We start from the raw sequence: 13,466 nt of genomic DNA on the forward strand, positions 1-13,466 counted from the left end.
GACTTTCATTAGTAATTAACACAATATTGAAAAAAGAAGACACATAGGAGGGCGACGACAGAAGGACATACCAATGGCTAAAAACGAAAGAAACATTGTGTGTAACAATCACGCTACAAGAATGCAAGATCTGATGATCTCCATCGATGGAACTGTCCGGAAACGTACCTCGAGCATCTGAGTGACATCTACGGTTGTCGTCAATGCGTTGGACTCCTCAGCATCTCCCTGAAAGACAGTACTTGCATTATTTTGGATAACAATAATTATAACTGAAAACAAAGACTAGAGGACGAGTACTGTGGTGTACCATTAGGTAAAATAATTACACGATCAATTAAAACTATTGATTTACATGCCTAAAACAAGTCAGTGTCAGAATAGCTAAGTAAGATTACCCGATAGGCGCTTGAAGTGGCTGATGACTGCAATAACGACACGGATGGAGAATCTTCAGCCTTCATATTGAGTGGATACATAAATGGGGAAATTATTGTTAGCTAATGCTACACACTACCGCAATGCCGAGAGATAAATACGTAAACTTGACTCACCAGTGGAGGGATGTGGACGAATAGAGTGGGAATAGCGGTTGAGAGCAATTTTCGCCTCGCTCGCGGTGTTTTCGTCCTTATTAGCAATGATGTGGAGTACATGTCTGGGCTAAAGTGCCTGCTGCAGATGCGGTATCGATCACCCCTCTTGTCCGCAAAGACTTCTAGGACTCTACTTTCTATCTCAGAGGCTGGATATCCGCAATATCGGACCCATTCTCTTATCTGATCTATTGTCTTAGGGAAAACATGCATTATAGTACCTTCAGATTTGTTATGGGTCTTCGAAGGGCAACCGCCAATGGAACAGGCAGGCATTATGGAAAGTTCTGAAAAGTAAAGATCAACAATTCTCTATGAATACCAATGTGTTAAAACATTAAATGACACATAAAAGGTTCAATGCAAGGTCCGTTTTGGTTCTTGGAACTATACATGTTATTCACATGCGGATAAGTATTTCAATAACTTTCAAAAAATAGAAAAAGTAATTTGACTAAACTCAGAACATGTGACTAGTTCCTTGCATGTACTGTCGTGAACGAAAAGAAAACATGGATGCAATTTGATGACTACTAGCAAATAGATATAAATTAAAAAATTGGACGCAAAATGATTATGGTACATGGACTTACCTTGACGAACAAACAGTTAGATGCAGGGATCAGAGTAGTTTCTTGTCGTAGAACAGGGAGCAGTTCACAGGTTGCAAACTGACGAGTTTGCTCAAAGTGGTCACGGAAGTTCACAGAGACGAAGAGCAGATAACCAGCACCTTCACGGGTTGACTAGCAAAGCGCAAAGAAGTTCTCATTAGAAATATGAAGTGGGTTATAAAGAATTCGAAACAGGGGTGTGTTTGTGAATGAATGACGTGTATATGTCGTGGCATTATCCGGTCTGCAGGGGGCCGTCCAGCGTGAGCGGGGATGCTTGGCAGGAGACACGGGGTCTGGAGGTAGACATGGGAACAACAACCCATGCTCTATAGACCACTTTGAAGTGTACATGGTCTTTGGCACCTCTTGGCCTTTATCGCTCCCTGACAGCTCCACTTGCCAGCACAAGTACCCCGGTGCGAACTGCCTTTGATAGGGCGGGGGGTGGATCGGGGCGGTGGTCGTGCAGACAAGACACAGGAAGACTCGTGAATGGAGACACACTTATGTGGATTGCAGGGGGCCGTCCAGCGTGAGGGGGGATGCTTGGCAGGAGACACGGGGTCTGGAGGTAGACATGGGAACAACAACCCATGCTCTATAGACCACTTTGAAGTGTACATGGTCTTTGGCACCTCTTGGCCTTTATCGCTCCCTGACAGCTCCACTTGCCAGCACAAGTACCCCGGTGCGAACTGCCTTTGATAGGGCGGGGGGTGGATCGGGGCGGTGGTCGTGCAGACAAGACACAGGAAGACTCGTGAATGGAGACACACTTATGTGGATTGCAGGGGGCCGTCCAGCGTGAGGGGGGATGCTTGGCAGGAGACACGGGGTCTGGAGGTAGACATGGGAACAACAACCCATGCTCTATAGACCACTTTGAAGTGTACATGGTCTTTGGCACCTCTTGGCCTTTATCGCTCCCTGACAGCTCCACTTGCCAGCACAAGTACCCCGGTGCGAACTGCCTTTGATAGGGCGGGGGGTGGATCGGGGCGGTGGTCGTGCAGACAAGACCCGTTTGCCGCAGGGCCTCACCAAGGAGAGGCCATCTAACTGAATGTAAGAGGATGGCTGCAGGATCTACTACATGGAATGCAGGGGGGTGAGTTTATAAATACCTCACCCTCCCAGGAGAATATACACTAGATTCATTTAAAAAATCAAAACAACCATTGTTAAAATATATGTTGGGCTTTATTTTAGATTTTAATTAAACATAAATAATAAACATTACACATTGTAAAGTTGAGGTTGCAGCACATCGAGGGAAAATCCGCGGTATTGTCCACTGTCACTGGGGAAATGTTGTCTAATGGCAAGTACCGCACAGGCAGGTATTACTCTCCGAACGCGGTGTCCGAGCCTCCCGTGAAGCCACCAAGTGAAGCAACGATAGGCCACCAGCCTGTACCACCTGTGAAAAAAAAAGATGCAAACTGTATTAAACTGACCAAACTTTCTTATCAATGTCGATTCAGGTAACACATGTCATTTTTCTTAGAAAAAAATTATATCTAGAAAATGCACTATATGGAACAAATTTACATGCGTTCGAATGATATGTAAATGTAATTTTATATGTGGGAGACGACCATGAAATAGTGGTGGCATTACTGACATCACAAACAGAGTATACTTACTCGTTACTCGGATTACGCGGACGAACAGTGCCGCGAAGTTCGTGCATAAGCACCATCATCATCCTCAACACGGTCCGTGAGAGGCAGGCTTCCCTGAACTCTGGCAGCTCGGTGATGCATTGCGGACTTTGCTCGCCTTCCTGCAGACTTTGCTCGCTTTCCGAAATGTAGGCCAAGCACCCGGAATTTTCACGGCAGCAGCAGTTCTCCTCCTCAGTTGGCATTAGCTCGCACCGATTGCACGTGCACCAGGTGGAGACGCCGTCCATGCGACATAGTCCAGGCTCTTCATCCGTTGACTGGTCCTCCCAACTGCCGTCCGAATCCCCATCGTTTTCGCGTGCTTGACTTTCCAGTAGTTCTTCCTCGGTGTACTCGGGCTCGTACATATACGGCATTATTGTGGCCATTGTGCGGTAAAGATAGTAAAATAATTTACAGAGATGGTACAGGTGTTCACACGGGCTACAAGCGGCGAAGGTAGCTGACCAGAGCACTGAAACGAGTCACAGAATACTCAAAGTAACACAGAGAGAGGAATGGAATCGAAAATCTGCTGCTGTGTGTTGTGAAACGGTCTGTTTATACTTATTGGGGAAAGAGGCGTCCTGCCATTTCCATGGCAACACGTCAATAGCTGAGGCGCAGCGATTGTTGACACGAGACGTGCTTGAAATGGGCAGTACGCGTCTGCTGATGTCAGGCTCAGGGGCGGGGGATTTGATTTAGTGCCGCAAAGGCAGGTGAGCCAGGTCGATGCAGCGGAATGATAGGATTATCACAAAATGGAGGCTGATTTCGAGTGCGATAATGGGCGAAAAGTCGGGTAAGGTCCATAGGAAAGTTTCCTACGATCTACCGATTTATGCTTACAAACACATGGCCGACCCGTAGGGACAATAAAAAAAAAGTCCCGGAACTATCCTTTAAGACGCTCCCTCTAATTGGTCCAGATGAAAAGGGCCAAATTAGGTTCCAAGTCAAAATCCCTTTTTTACTGACCATTCCCAGGCTGAGAACTGATTTATTTAAAGCATGTGCATCTGTGAACGATGGCAAAGCCAGAGAATTGCAGTTGCCTGTAAGAAGCAAAATCTTTCAGCTGATAGAAACTTCTAGTCTCTTCCGCACCAGTGCGTTTGCTTTGCGAGCTTACTATTGTCATACATAGAGCAATTTGATCATGAGCTGAACAGTATTCCTCATACTCTGTGCCTGTTTTGTGTTGTGAAATTGTATTGAAGTTGTTTTTATACACCCAAAGATCTCACCCACCATAGAAATCTGGAATTTCTGAGAGTTCCCTCAGTTTTGCCTTGCATGCGTCTTCAGTCACAACTTGTTTATTGTGAAACAGTTCTCTCTAGGTCCAGTTCATGAAGCAATATATAAGAAACAATAATGTTCATTTTTTCCTTAAGCTGCATGAAAAGTTGCAGGATTCAGTGGTTGGTTGCTGAAATAGTTTGGTCCCAGTCATGACGGTATATTATGTTTCAATTAAGCAGTAATTATGACCATGCGCCCAGGTGCTTGCTACAATGCTTACTGACTGCTCCTTGGGTGACATTCATACAATAGTCGTGTGGTGCCATTTTCTGCAATGATTTCCAAAGGCGCTAGAAGGTGGTGTTGTGAGGCCCCGGACACGTACTCTTAGGCCAGCAGAGAAAGTTCTGCAAGTAATGCCCGTACAATGCTGGCTTACTTCCATTGCTATTGTCTTTTGTATTCACAAGTCTACCACTGCAGCTAATACTTGGTAATGCTTCAGCCACTCCCAGTAGAGCTAGAGATTATGTCCCCTGCGGACTACATTTTGTATTTAAACTGCATGGTGCTCTATGCAGTTGCACTGTAGGCAGTAGTAAAGAGCAGTTAGTGTGAACTGGCAAGGATGTGCACCTGTGGAGTGTTGTCCTTTGTAGTGTTCTGTGGGAGATGTCCTCTCAAGAGAGGCTGATCACATTTGATTAAAACGTTTTATTTCTTTCTGCAGGGGGAGTCTGTGAAATACTTTCTGGATAACTTGGACCGCATTGGACAACTGGTGAGCTATTTCATAAAATTAAATCTGTGATTTACATGCAAAAGTTAAGTAGGGGAAGAATTTGTATTTAAAAAAAGAGAGAAAATGGTCATATAATTCTAATTTTATTTTCTCAGTATGTGCTATAAAAAGAGGGATGTTTTTGATGAGATTTAAAAAAATGCTGTGAACCACTTATGACATTTGGAATTCATAAACTGCATTATTTGCTTATAGCATCATAGTCCTCTCCTAAGAACATCATCATCTGTATGACATGAAAGTGGCGGTATGCCCTGAGGTGGGTAACCTGTGGGTAACACCCGCCACCCAGGTTAAGGGGCTGAGCAAATCAAAGGTCCCCTAATGATGTTGGTGCCTGTGTAGCATGCTACGCGGGTGCTAAGGGTTTTAAAAAATAAAACAAAGGTAAAGTATTTTCTTTCCATGCATGGGACGCCTCGCGGCGTCCCGTTCACAGAGAAAATACTGTACCAACATGGCCGCCATGGAAAAGGAAGGCAGGGCTCCACATGGAGCCTCTCTTCCATTTCCCAGGCGTCCAGAGCTAGGACAGGAGCAGCTGTGGCGGCGAGTTCTGCCGCCACAGTCAACGGGTAAGTGAAATTTGGGGGAGAGGTTTTAAACAAATTTCTTTTAAAAAGTGGGGTCGGGTGGGGGGAAGATGGTGGACGGGGGAGCCGGCCAATCAGGCGGCATAGAACGCAGGCTTTCACTGGTAGTGTCAGCCTGTGTTCCGAGCCACCTGATTGGCTGGCTCCCCCCGCCCAGGGTGCTAATATGTGTTAGTGTTTGGTAGAAGGCACTCTATGGAGTGAATTTAGTGTGGAGTGGTATGGTACCTGCTGCCATACATTTGTATCATGTTTATAATTGAATCAGTTAATGCAGCTCCCATGGTATTGCATCGATTCTTTTAGACCGTGCATCACACCAGCTGTGGGAGACTGGCATGAAAGTGGGTGCCTCTCAACTCGCCATCAGGATGATGCGACTGTGGTTTGGATTTTTGCTTTTAAGGGTTTTTCAGCTCAATGTTTCAGTGACTAGGGTCTCCAACCTCTCACACATGTATTTATCTTGTTTAATATTAAACATGTCATCTTAGCAGACTCTTCATGCAGTTTTTACTGTCAGATTGTGCCAGTAGATGAGGAAATTGATATAAAACTGTTTGGAAGGTTTGAGAAAGTGGGCAATCCTTTCCGGTGACACTGGATCAGTATGTCCTGTGGGTTCCCTCAGCTCTCTATGATTGAGAGCGTTCCAGAGTATGGTACTGTGTGTTCTGTTGCCAATTGAATTTCAAATTTGATTGATATTGTAATGCTTAATCTGAGGTTACCGGTAGTTTAGAAGTGAATAGGAGTGGGCCCAGGTTGTCTGTGCAATAAAGAGGACTTCATCTTAAACACTACTGTCACCTGCGTTTTTATTTTTTTAAAATTATTTTAGGCCCGCTAAGCATGCTCTTGGTTTTTTCGTTTTATGACAGGCTGGCCTCCTGGTCTTGGTTTTGTTTTAATGTTTTGATGATTGCTTGGGAGACCCCTTAAGCTTATTTTGCAGTAATCCTTGACTCTTTGCTTAAGAGTGGAAGATCATTTCCGAACATATTGGGCATTTGAACCCTTAACAATTGTTTTTATGTGAGGAGGCAATAGATGGACCCAGAAGCAAAGATTGCATCCAGGTTCTTTAATTTGCATATTACTACTTGGGTTTAGAACAACAAAGTTGTGAGAAGGTTAAAGGGTGCCTGCAACCTCCCTTTCCGTGTACACCTCCAGAGCGGCATCAGTACCTTCAACGGACAAATAGTAGGTACATTTGTAGACTGTCCATGCTGATTGTGGCAGAACAAGACAATGCTTTATTGCTCGTCCAATGTAGCCTCCAGGTCCTCGCAGGCAGATACTATCAGTTGTTGAGTCCTGCTAGGTTGTACTCACCACTACCAGCATGTTCTGCTGGCCCTTGCTGGAATAGTCTTCATTTCGAGGGGATTGGGTCCTCCGACGTATTCCATATCTATGACATGTAATCACCACAGCTGTGCTGCTTCGGAAACTTTTTCGGCGTCTGCGTCCTGCGTCGATGACGTCGATGCGCCGTCGTCGAGGACCTCCTCCGACGTCATCCGATGTGATAAGTAGGACGCACGACGTCCATAGCCTCAGTTCCGTTTTTTCCGCGAACGTGTTGCTTCGTGTTTCTCGGTTCAAACGCCTCGACTCTTTGGAGTTCTGTTCTTCTCGGTTCTTCAAACCTGTTCGTTTGTGAAATTCCTTCTGAAGATGTCTACTTCGTCTTCGACCCCGCGTCCGGGTTTCAAGAAGTGCGGGGAGTGTGGGTCCAAGATGTCGGTGACGGACTCGCACGACGCCTGCCTCTGGTGCCTCGGGGAGGCCCACGACACGGATGACTGTATCGACTGCCAGTCGCTCACGTCCAAAGCCTTACGCGAACGTAAGAAGAAGTTGTCGGTAGGTCGGGTGTCCAAGCCCCGGAAGTCAAAGTCTGCGGGGCTTTCGACGGATGATTCGAGGGGTGACTCTCCGTGTCATCGTCGGAAGTCTCGTGGGTCTCCTTCTAGGAGTTGGTCTCGCCACTCCTCAGCCTCTTCGAGGCATTCTCGGAAGCGCCGACACCGGTCGTCTTCCAGGTCCTCTTCGGAGGGCTCTGCCCGGCACGTCGCTTACCCCTCCAGCCGTGCGACGCCGGAGGAATGGGCTTCCTTCGGGAAGAAGATGTTGGCGATTCTTGAGTCGCAGGGTACTCAGCCGTCCGCGCCCCCGAGTGGGGTCGGTCGTGTGAGGTCGAGAGACACCGCTCGCAAGAGTGGTCGGCACGAGTCACGGGAGAGGTCCCGTTCGGACAAGGGGACTCGTTCTCGACGTACCCGTTCCAGGTCCCGGTCCTCGACGCGTTCGAGACCGTGTGCACCTGTGAGGTCTTCAAAGAAGGCATCGACGTCTGTGTCGTTGAGGGCGTCGACGGGCTTTCTCGAGGCTCTGGCTCCGAGGAAGTCGTCGATGCCGTCGACGCTCAGGTCGTCGAGGGACACGCTCGGGGCTCCGGCCTCGAGGGCTGTGTCGACGCCGCCGATTCTGGAGGCGCTGCATCTGACGTCGACGCCGATTTCCTCGACGTCGACGCCGATCCTCTTGGCGCCGATGCCGGTTCTCTCGACGCTGGCGCCATTCGCTCGACACCATCGACGCCTTTCGTGTCGGAGGTACCCCAGGGCACGGGTGGACCCCCTAGGAAGGCTCTGGTTAAGAACAAGCACTCTCGAGTGCCTTCTTTTCGCCACCTGGACTATATTTCAGAGGCGGATGAGGATTCTGATGGCCTGGTTCCTAGTCAGGTTCCGGATGACATTGTCTCGGGCCATAGTCAGTTTGACGAGTTGAGACAGTCACTGCATGATGCCAGTGGACTGGACACCTCTCCGGAGGTGGTGTTTTGTAGGCCTGAGCCTGGCTCTCATGCTGATTCCTCGTACCGGCGCCTTATGGCTAGGGTTTCTGAGTACTTGGGATGGTCTGCTCCCCCAGGGGAGTTTGTGCAGGATGATCTGACAGACATCCTTGATGTTGGTCCTCCAACTGACCCGGTTCTGCCGTTCCATATGGCTTTACAGAGAAGGGTGGCGGCTTAGACTGCTCCGGAGAGTCTCCCGGCGGTGGGCAGATCCTTGTCGCGAAAATACCGTCCAGCCAGTGGCGACCCCTGCTACTTGACCAGGCACCCCACTCTGGAGAGTTTGGTGGTGCAGGCGGCCACGGCCCCGGCAAAGCAGGCGTCGTACCCTACCATCCCTCCTGATAGGGACGACAAACGTTTTGATGGCTGGGCGAAGAAAGTGTTTTCTTCTGGTGGTATGGCGCTTCAGGCGGCCAACTCCATTTGTGCCTTGTCGCGTTTCACGCACACTCTGTGGAACTGTGTTGCGTTAGCGGCGGAACATGTTCCCGGAGGGGATGAACGGGATGGTTTCCTTGCTTTGGTCCAGGATGGTAAGGATGCCATGTGTGAGTCCGTTCAGTCGGGTTTGGACTTAGCTGAATGCGTCAGTAGGTCCATGGCGGCGAGCACCGTGATACGCAGGTTTGCGTGGTTGCGGAAGTCGGGGTTTGCGCCTGATGTGCAGTCCCGGCTCCTCAACATGCCCTTTGATGGTGAACACCTTTTTGGCAGCAAGGCTGACGAGAGCCTTGAGAGGTTGCAGACCTCAAAAGCTGCTGCGAAGTCGTTGGGCGCTGCAGTTCGCCAACCTCTGCCTTTTCGTCCTAGGGGACAGCAGTGGAGGGGTGGTTCCTTTCGTTATTACTCCTCCTTCAGTAAAGCGAGAGGAGCTGGCAGTCAAAGAGGCCATCGCAGGGGTACCAGAGGTGGACGACAGGGTACCCGTGGTGCCAAGGCCGCTCGGGCAGTTGCCTCTTTGCCCTCAGGTAACGCTGCAGCCGCTCCCACTCAGTCGTGAGGCCATGTCCCATGTGTCATGATCTCTGCTTCCAAAAGGTCAGGGTTTTCCCAACTCCCTTGGAAGCAGATCCATAACCCAGGTTCCGAGTGCCAACCAGTCCCAATTGGGACCTTTTGGACCCAGTCCTGGCGCCAGTGGCACCAGGCTCATAAATATGCCCAGTCCCAGCGCTGGAAGCGCCGGGCTCATAATGCTTGGGTGGACTTACCTGCAGCAGACCATGCTGCTTACTTGCCTGCCAGTTGAGTCTCTGATCCTCTTCTGTTTCGAACTACTTTTCCTGTTGGGTGGGGCAGGAGCCACTCCCTAGATTCAGAACACTGGAACTCTTCTGGAAAGCAGGAACTCTTTTCTTACCTAGGCGTGGCTGTGGAAGGAGACACCTAAGCACTACAGGAGGCTATTTAAACCACACCCGATGGATGAATCTTGCTTTGCGTTATTCTGCATCCTCAGCAGCAGAACGCTCATCGTGTCTTCTGCATCTGATCCTGGGCCTAAGGAAAAAGGCTTACCATTCTGAATCCAGTCTTCAGCAACACCTATAAAGACAAGAAAGAACAGGTTAGCATTACGGTCTTCAGTGTCAGCTCTTCACTTACCTGGTCCATCGGCTGTCACTAACGCCTCGCGCTGCATTCCGGCATCTGAAAGACAAAGGCTTACCTACTCTTCGTGCGCTCTGGCGTCTTCACACTGCATTCCGGCATCTGAAAGACAAAAGCTTACCAACTCTTCGCACGCTCCGGAGGCCTTGGGCGCTGCATCCCGCATCTGAAAGACAAAACAAGGTGCGTTTAAAGACATTGGGGAACTTTAATACTCACGTGCCATTACTCCTTTCCACATCTAACCCAGTGGGTATTCCGGCACCCTGCAGCCGCCCCGAACTTGTACCTGCAAAATAAAAAAGACAGTTAGAGCGCATTGTGAAGCAGGCAACAAGCGCTTACTTACGTGCTTCCAGGCGCTTCTATTCATCACACGGGCTCCATCTTCAACTCACTGCAGCCCGCCATCCGCCATCGCCGGAACCCTGCAAAACAAGAGACATCATTACTAAAGACTTTAAAGACATTAGAATTACTCGAAACTTACCGTTCGTGCAGTAAACGACGGACAGCAGTTCTCTGAAGTCAAGAGGCCTGCTCCCCTTATCCAGTGAAGAAACTGGTTACAGCACCCTGCCTCGAGGCAGATGGAGAGCACGGCGTTCACTTACCTAAGGTGAGAGCGTTAACCTTTGGGGTTCTACAGGAGAAGAGAAAGGGAAGAAGAGAGAGACATTCAATAACCCAGTTCATTAATCCCACATTTTCTATCTGCAGACATCTTACCCTTCGAGCCAGACATACAGTGCACAGAGGTCCAGCCCAAAGAGCCTGCCGTGTGTTACACATCACCTTTGAAGATACGGTATACGCCCAGTCAAGACCGGCGCCTCTACGGGAATCAGGTGAGCGTTACACCATGGTTCGCCGGTTGGGGGAAGGCTGGCGCAGCATCTTGTAGAGTGGCAAGCCATTACTTCAGATGTGTGGGTTCTGGAGCTCATAACCCACAGCTACTGTCTTCCTTTTCGGCACAGGCCTCGCGACAATCCACCGGGGAACCTCTCTTTGCAGAGTCCGGATCCGCTCCTTGCGCAGGAACTTCAAGCCCTGCTGGAGAAAGGCGCCGTAGAACTGGTGCCTGTAGCGGAGAGGAACAAGGGATGGTATTCCCCTTATTTTTTGGTTTCGAAGAAAGACGGGGGATTGAGACCCATCATGGACTTGCGCGGTTTGAACAAACTCCTCAGGAAGGACAAGTTCAAGATGGTTACTCTCAAGTCCTCCAGGCCCTTCGGCTTCAGGACTGGTTGGTGTCACTCGACCTCAAGGATGCTTACTTCCATGTGCCGATCCATCCCAAGCACAAGAAGTACCTGAGGTTCGCGGTTGGCGACTCGCACTTTCAGTTTCGGGTCCTGCCGTTCGGATTGACCTCCGCCCCGAGGGTTTTCACCAAGCTCATGGTGGTGGTGGCAGCGCATCTCAGCCAAGGGGGGATTCACGTCTACCCCTACCTGGACGATTGGTTGATCAGGGGGAGCTCTCCCGAGCAAGTCCTGGATCATCTATCGATCACCTGTCGCTCCCTTCACAGGCTGGGCTTCTCCCTCAATTCAAAGAAGTCCCATTTGACGCCAACACAGCGGCTCCAGTACATCGGAGCAGTGCTCGACACTTCCCTGGGGCAGTGTTTTCCTCCCCAGGTGAGGGCTCTTCACATTCAGCAGATGGTGCATAAGTTTCAGCATGCCCAGACGCTCCCAGCGTTCGAGTTCTTGAGGTTGCTCGGCCTCATGGCATCCTGCATTCTTCTGGTGCCAGAGGCTCGCCTGCGGATGAGATCTTTGCAGTGGGCACTCAAGACGCAATGGTCCAAGTCCTCCGGCAGGATGTCGGACTCGATTCAGGTGCCGTCCTCGGTCGCCCGGGACCTTCTGTGGTGGGCCGTCAAAGGCAACTTGATGAAGGGGGCTCCATTTTGGCTTCCCTGGCCGGAGGTGACGATCGTGACGGATGCATCCCTCACGGGATGGGGAGCTCATGCCAACGGGCTGACAGTCAGCGGTCGTTGGTCTCCGTCGGAGTCCAGGCTCCATATCAGTCTGTTGGAGCTGAGGGCCGTCAGGCTAGCCCTGAAGGCTTTTCTGCCGTCTGTGCGAGGGAAGAATGTCCTGATCCTGACGGACAACACAGTGGCCATGCACTACCTCAACAAAAAGGGGGGGGCAGGGTCACTTCCTCTGTGCAGTGAGGCGATGCAGCTCGAGTTCTGGGCCATCCAGCAGGAAGTTACGATCTCGGCAGTTCATCTGGCCGGAGCCGAAAACGTGACGGCGGACGCTCTGAGCAGGCAGAGCGCGATCTCTCACGAGTGGGAGTTGGCTCAGGAGATTCTCCTGGAGATCTTCGCCCTTTGGGGGACCCCTCAAGTGGATCTCTTCGCCTCCAGTGTCAACCGGAAGTGCGAAAGGTTTTGCTCGCGGGAATTTCCTCCAGAAGGAGCCTTAGGAGACGCGTTCGTGGTGGAGTGGTCATTCCCGCTGCTGTACGCGTTTCCTCCAGTCCCCGTCATCCCGCAAGTGCTGCGGAGGTTACGGAGGTTCGGTTCCCGGATGATCCTCATTGCCCCGGCGTGGGCTCGGAGGACGTGGTACCCGGACCTTCTCGATTTATCCATCTGCCCTCCACGTCGTCTTCCCTACCGAGACGATCTGCTCTCACGGGAGGGGGGTCAGGTTCTCCATCCAGAGGTCAGATCCCTCAACCTTCACGCTTGGCTTCTGAAAGGTTGAGGTATAAGGATTGGGACCTCCCTGAGGACGTGATGGAGGTGTTGCTTTCGGCCCGAAGACCGGCAACAAAGTCTCTGTACCGTTGCCGTTGGCGTAAGTTCTGCGACTGGTGCAGGGTTCAGAATGTGGATCCTTTTGCATGTGACATCCCCATGGTTCTGTCCTTTTTACTTTCTTTGGCCCACAGGGGCTTGTAAGTGGGTACCGTTAAGGGTTACCTGGCGGCGCTGTCCATCTTTAAGCGCTCGTCTGAAGAGTGTTCTTAGTTTAAAATCCCTTTGATTTCACAGTTCCTGAAAGGGCTCACTAATGTGTTCCCTCCGTCACCTTTCCTGGTGCCCGGTTGGGATTTAAACCTGGTTCTTAAGTTTCTTATGGGTGCTCCGTTTGAGCCTTTACATTCTTGCCCTTTGAGGCTGTTAACTCTGAAAACTGTGTTTTTAGTTGCGGTTACTTCCGCTCGCAGAGTGAGTGAGTTACAGGCACTTTCAGTTAAGCCTCCCTTCACTGTATTTCACAAGGACAGGGTTGTCCTTAGAGTTCGTCCTTCTTTTCTTCCGAAGGTAGTGACGGAATTTCATTTGGCCCAGAAGGTTGTTCTTCCGGCATTCTATCCTCCTCTGCATCCTGGTAAGGAAGAGGAGAGGCTCCATAGGCTTGATCCTAGGAGAGCTTTAAGCTTTTATGTTTCACGCATGTCCCGGGTCAGAGTGGATGAT

General features: G+C 50.1%; 1 protein-coding gene across 1 annotated transcript in view; it reads left to right on the forward strand.

Annotated features, from left to right (window-relative positions):
* Positions 1-13,466, forward strand: part of GNA12 (G protein subunit alpha 12) — a 424,323-nt gene that overhangs the window by 362,897 nt on the left and 47,960 nt on the right. Inside the window, exon 3 of the mRNA XM_069647591.1 lies at positions 4,859-4,909. Coding sequence (XP_069503692.1) covers positions 4,859-4,909 — 51 coding nt within the window. The remainder of the gene's footprint in view (positions 1-4,858; positions 4,910-13,466) is intronic.

The sequence above is a fragment of the Ambystoma mexicanum genome, chromosome 2q (assembly GCF_040938575.1).
Source record: "Ambystoma mexicanum isolate Mex_15411 chromosome 2q, UKY_AmexF1_1, whole genome shotgun sequence".
Lineage (NCBI taxonomy): Eukaryota > Metazoa > Chordata > Amphibia > Caudata > Ambystomatidae > Ambystoma > Ambystoma mexicanum.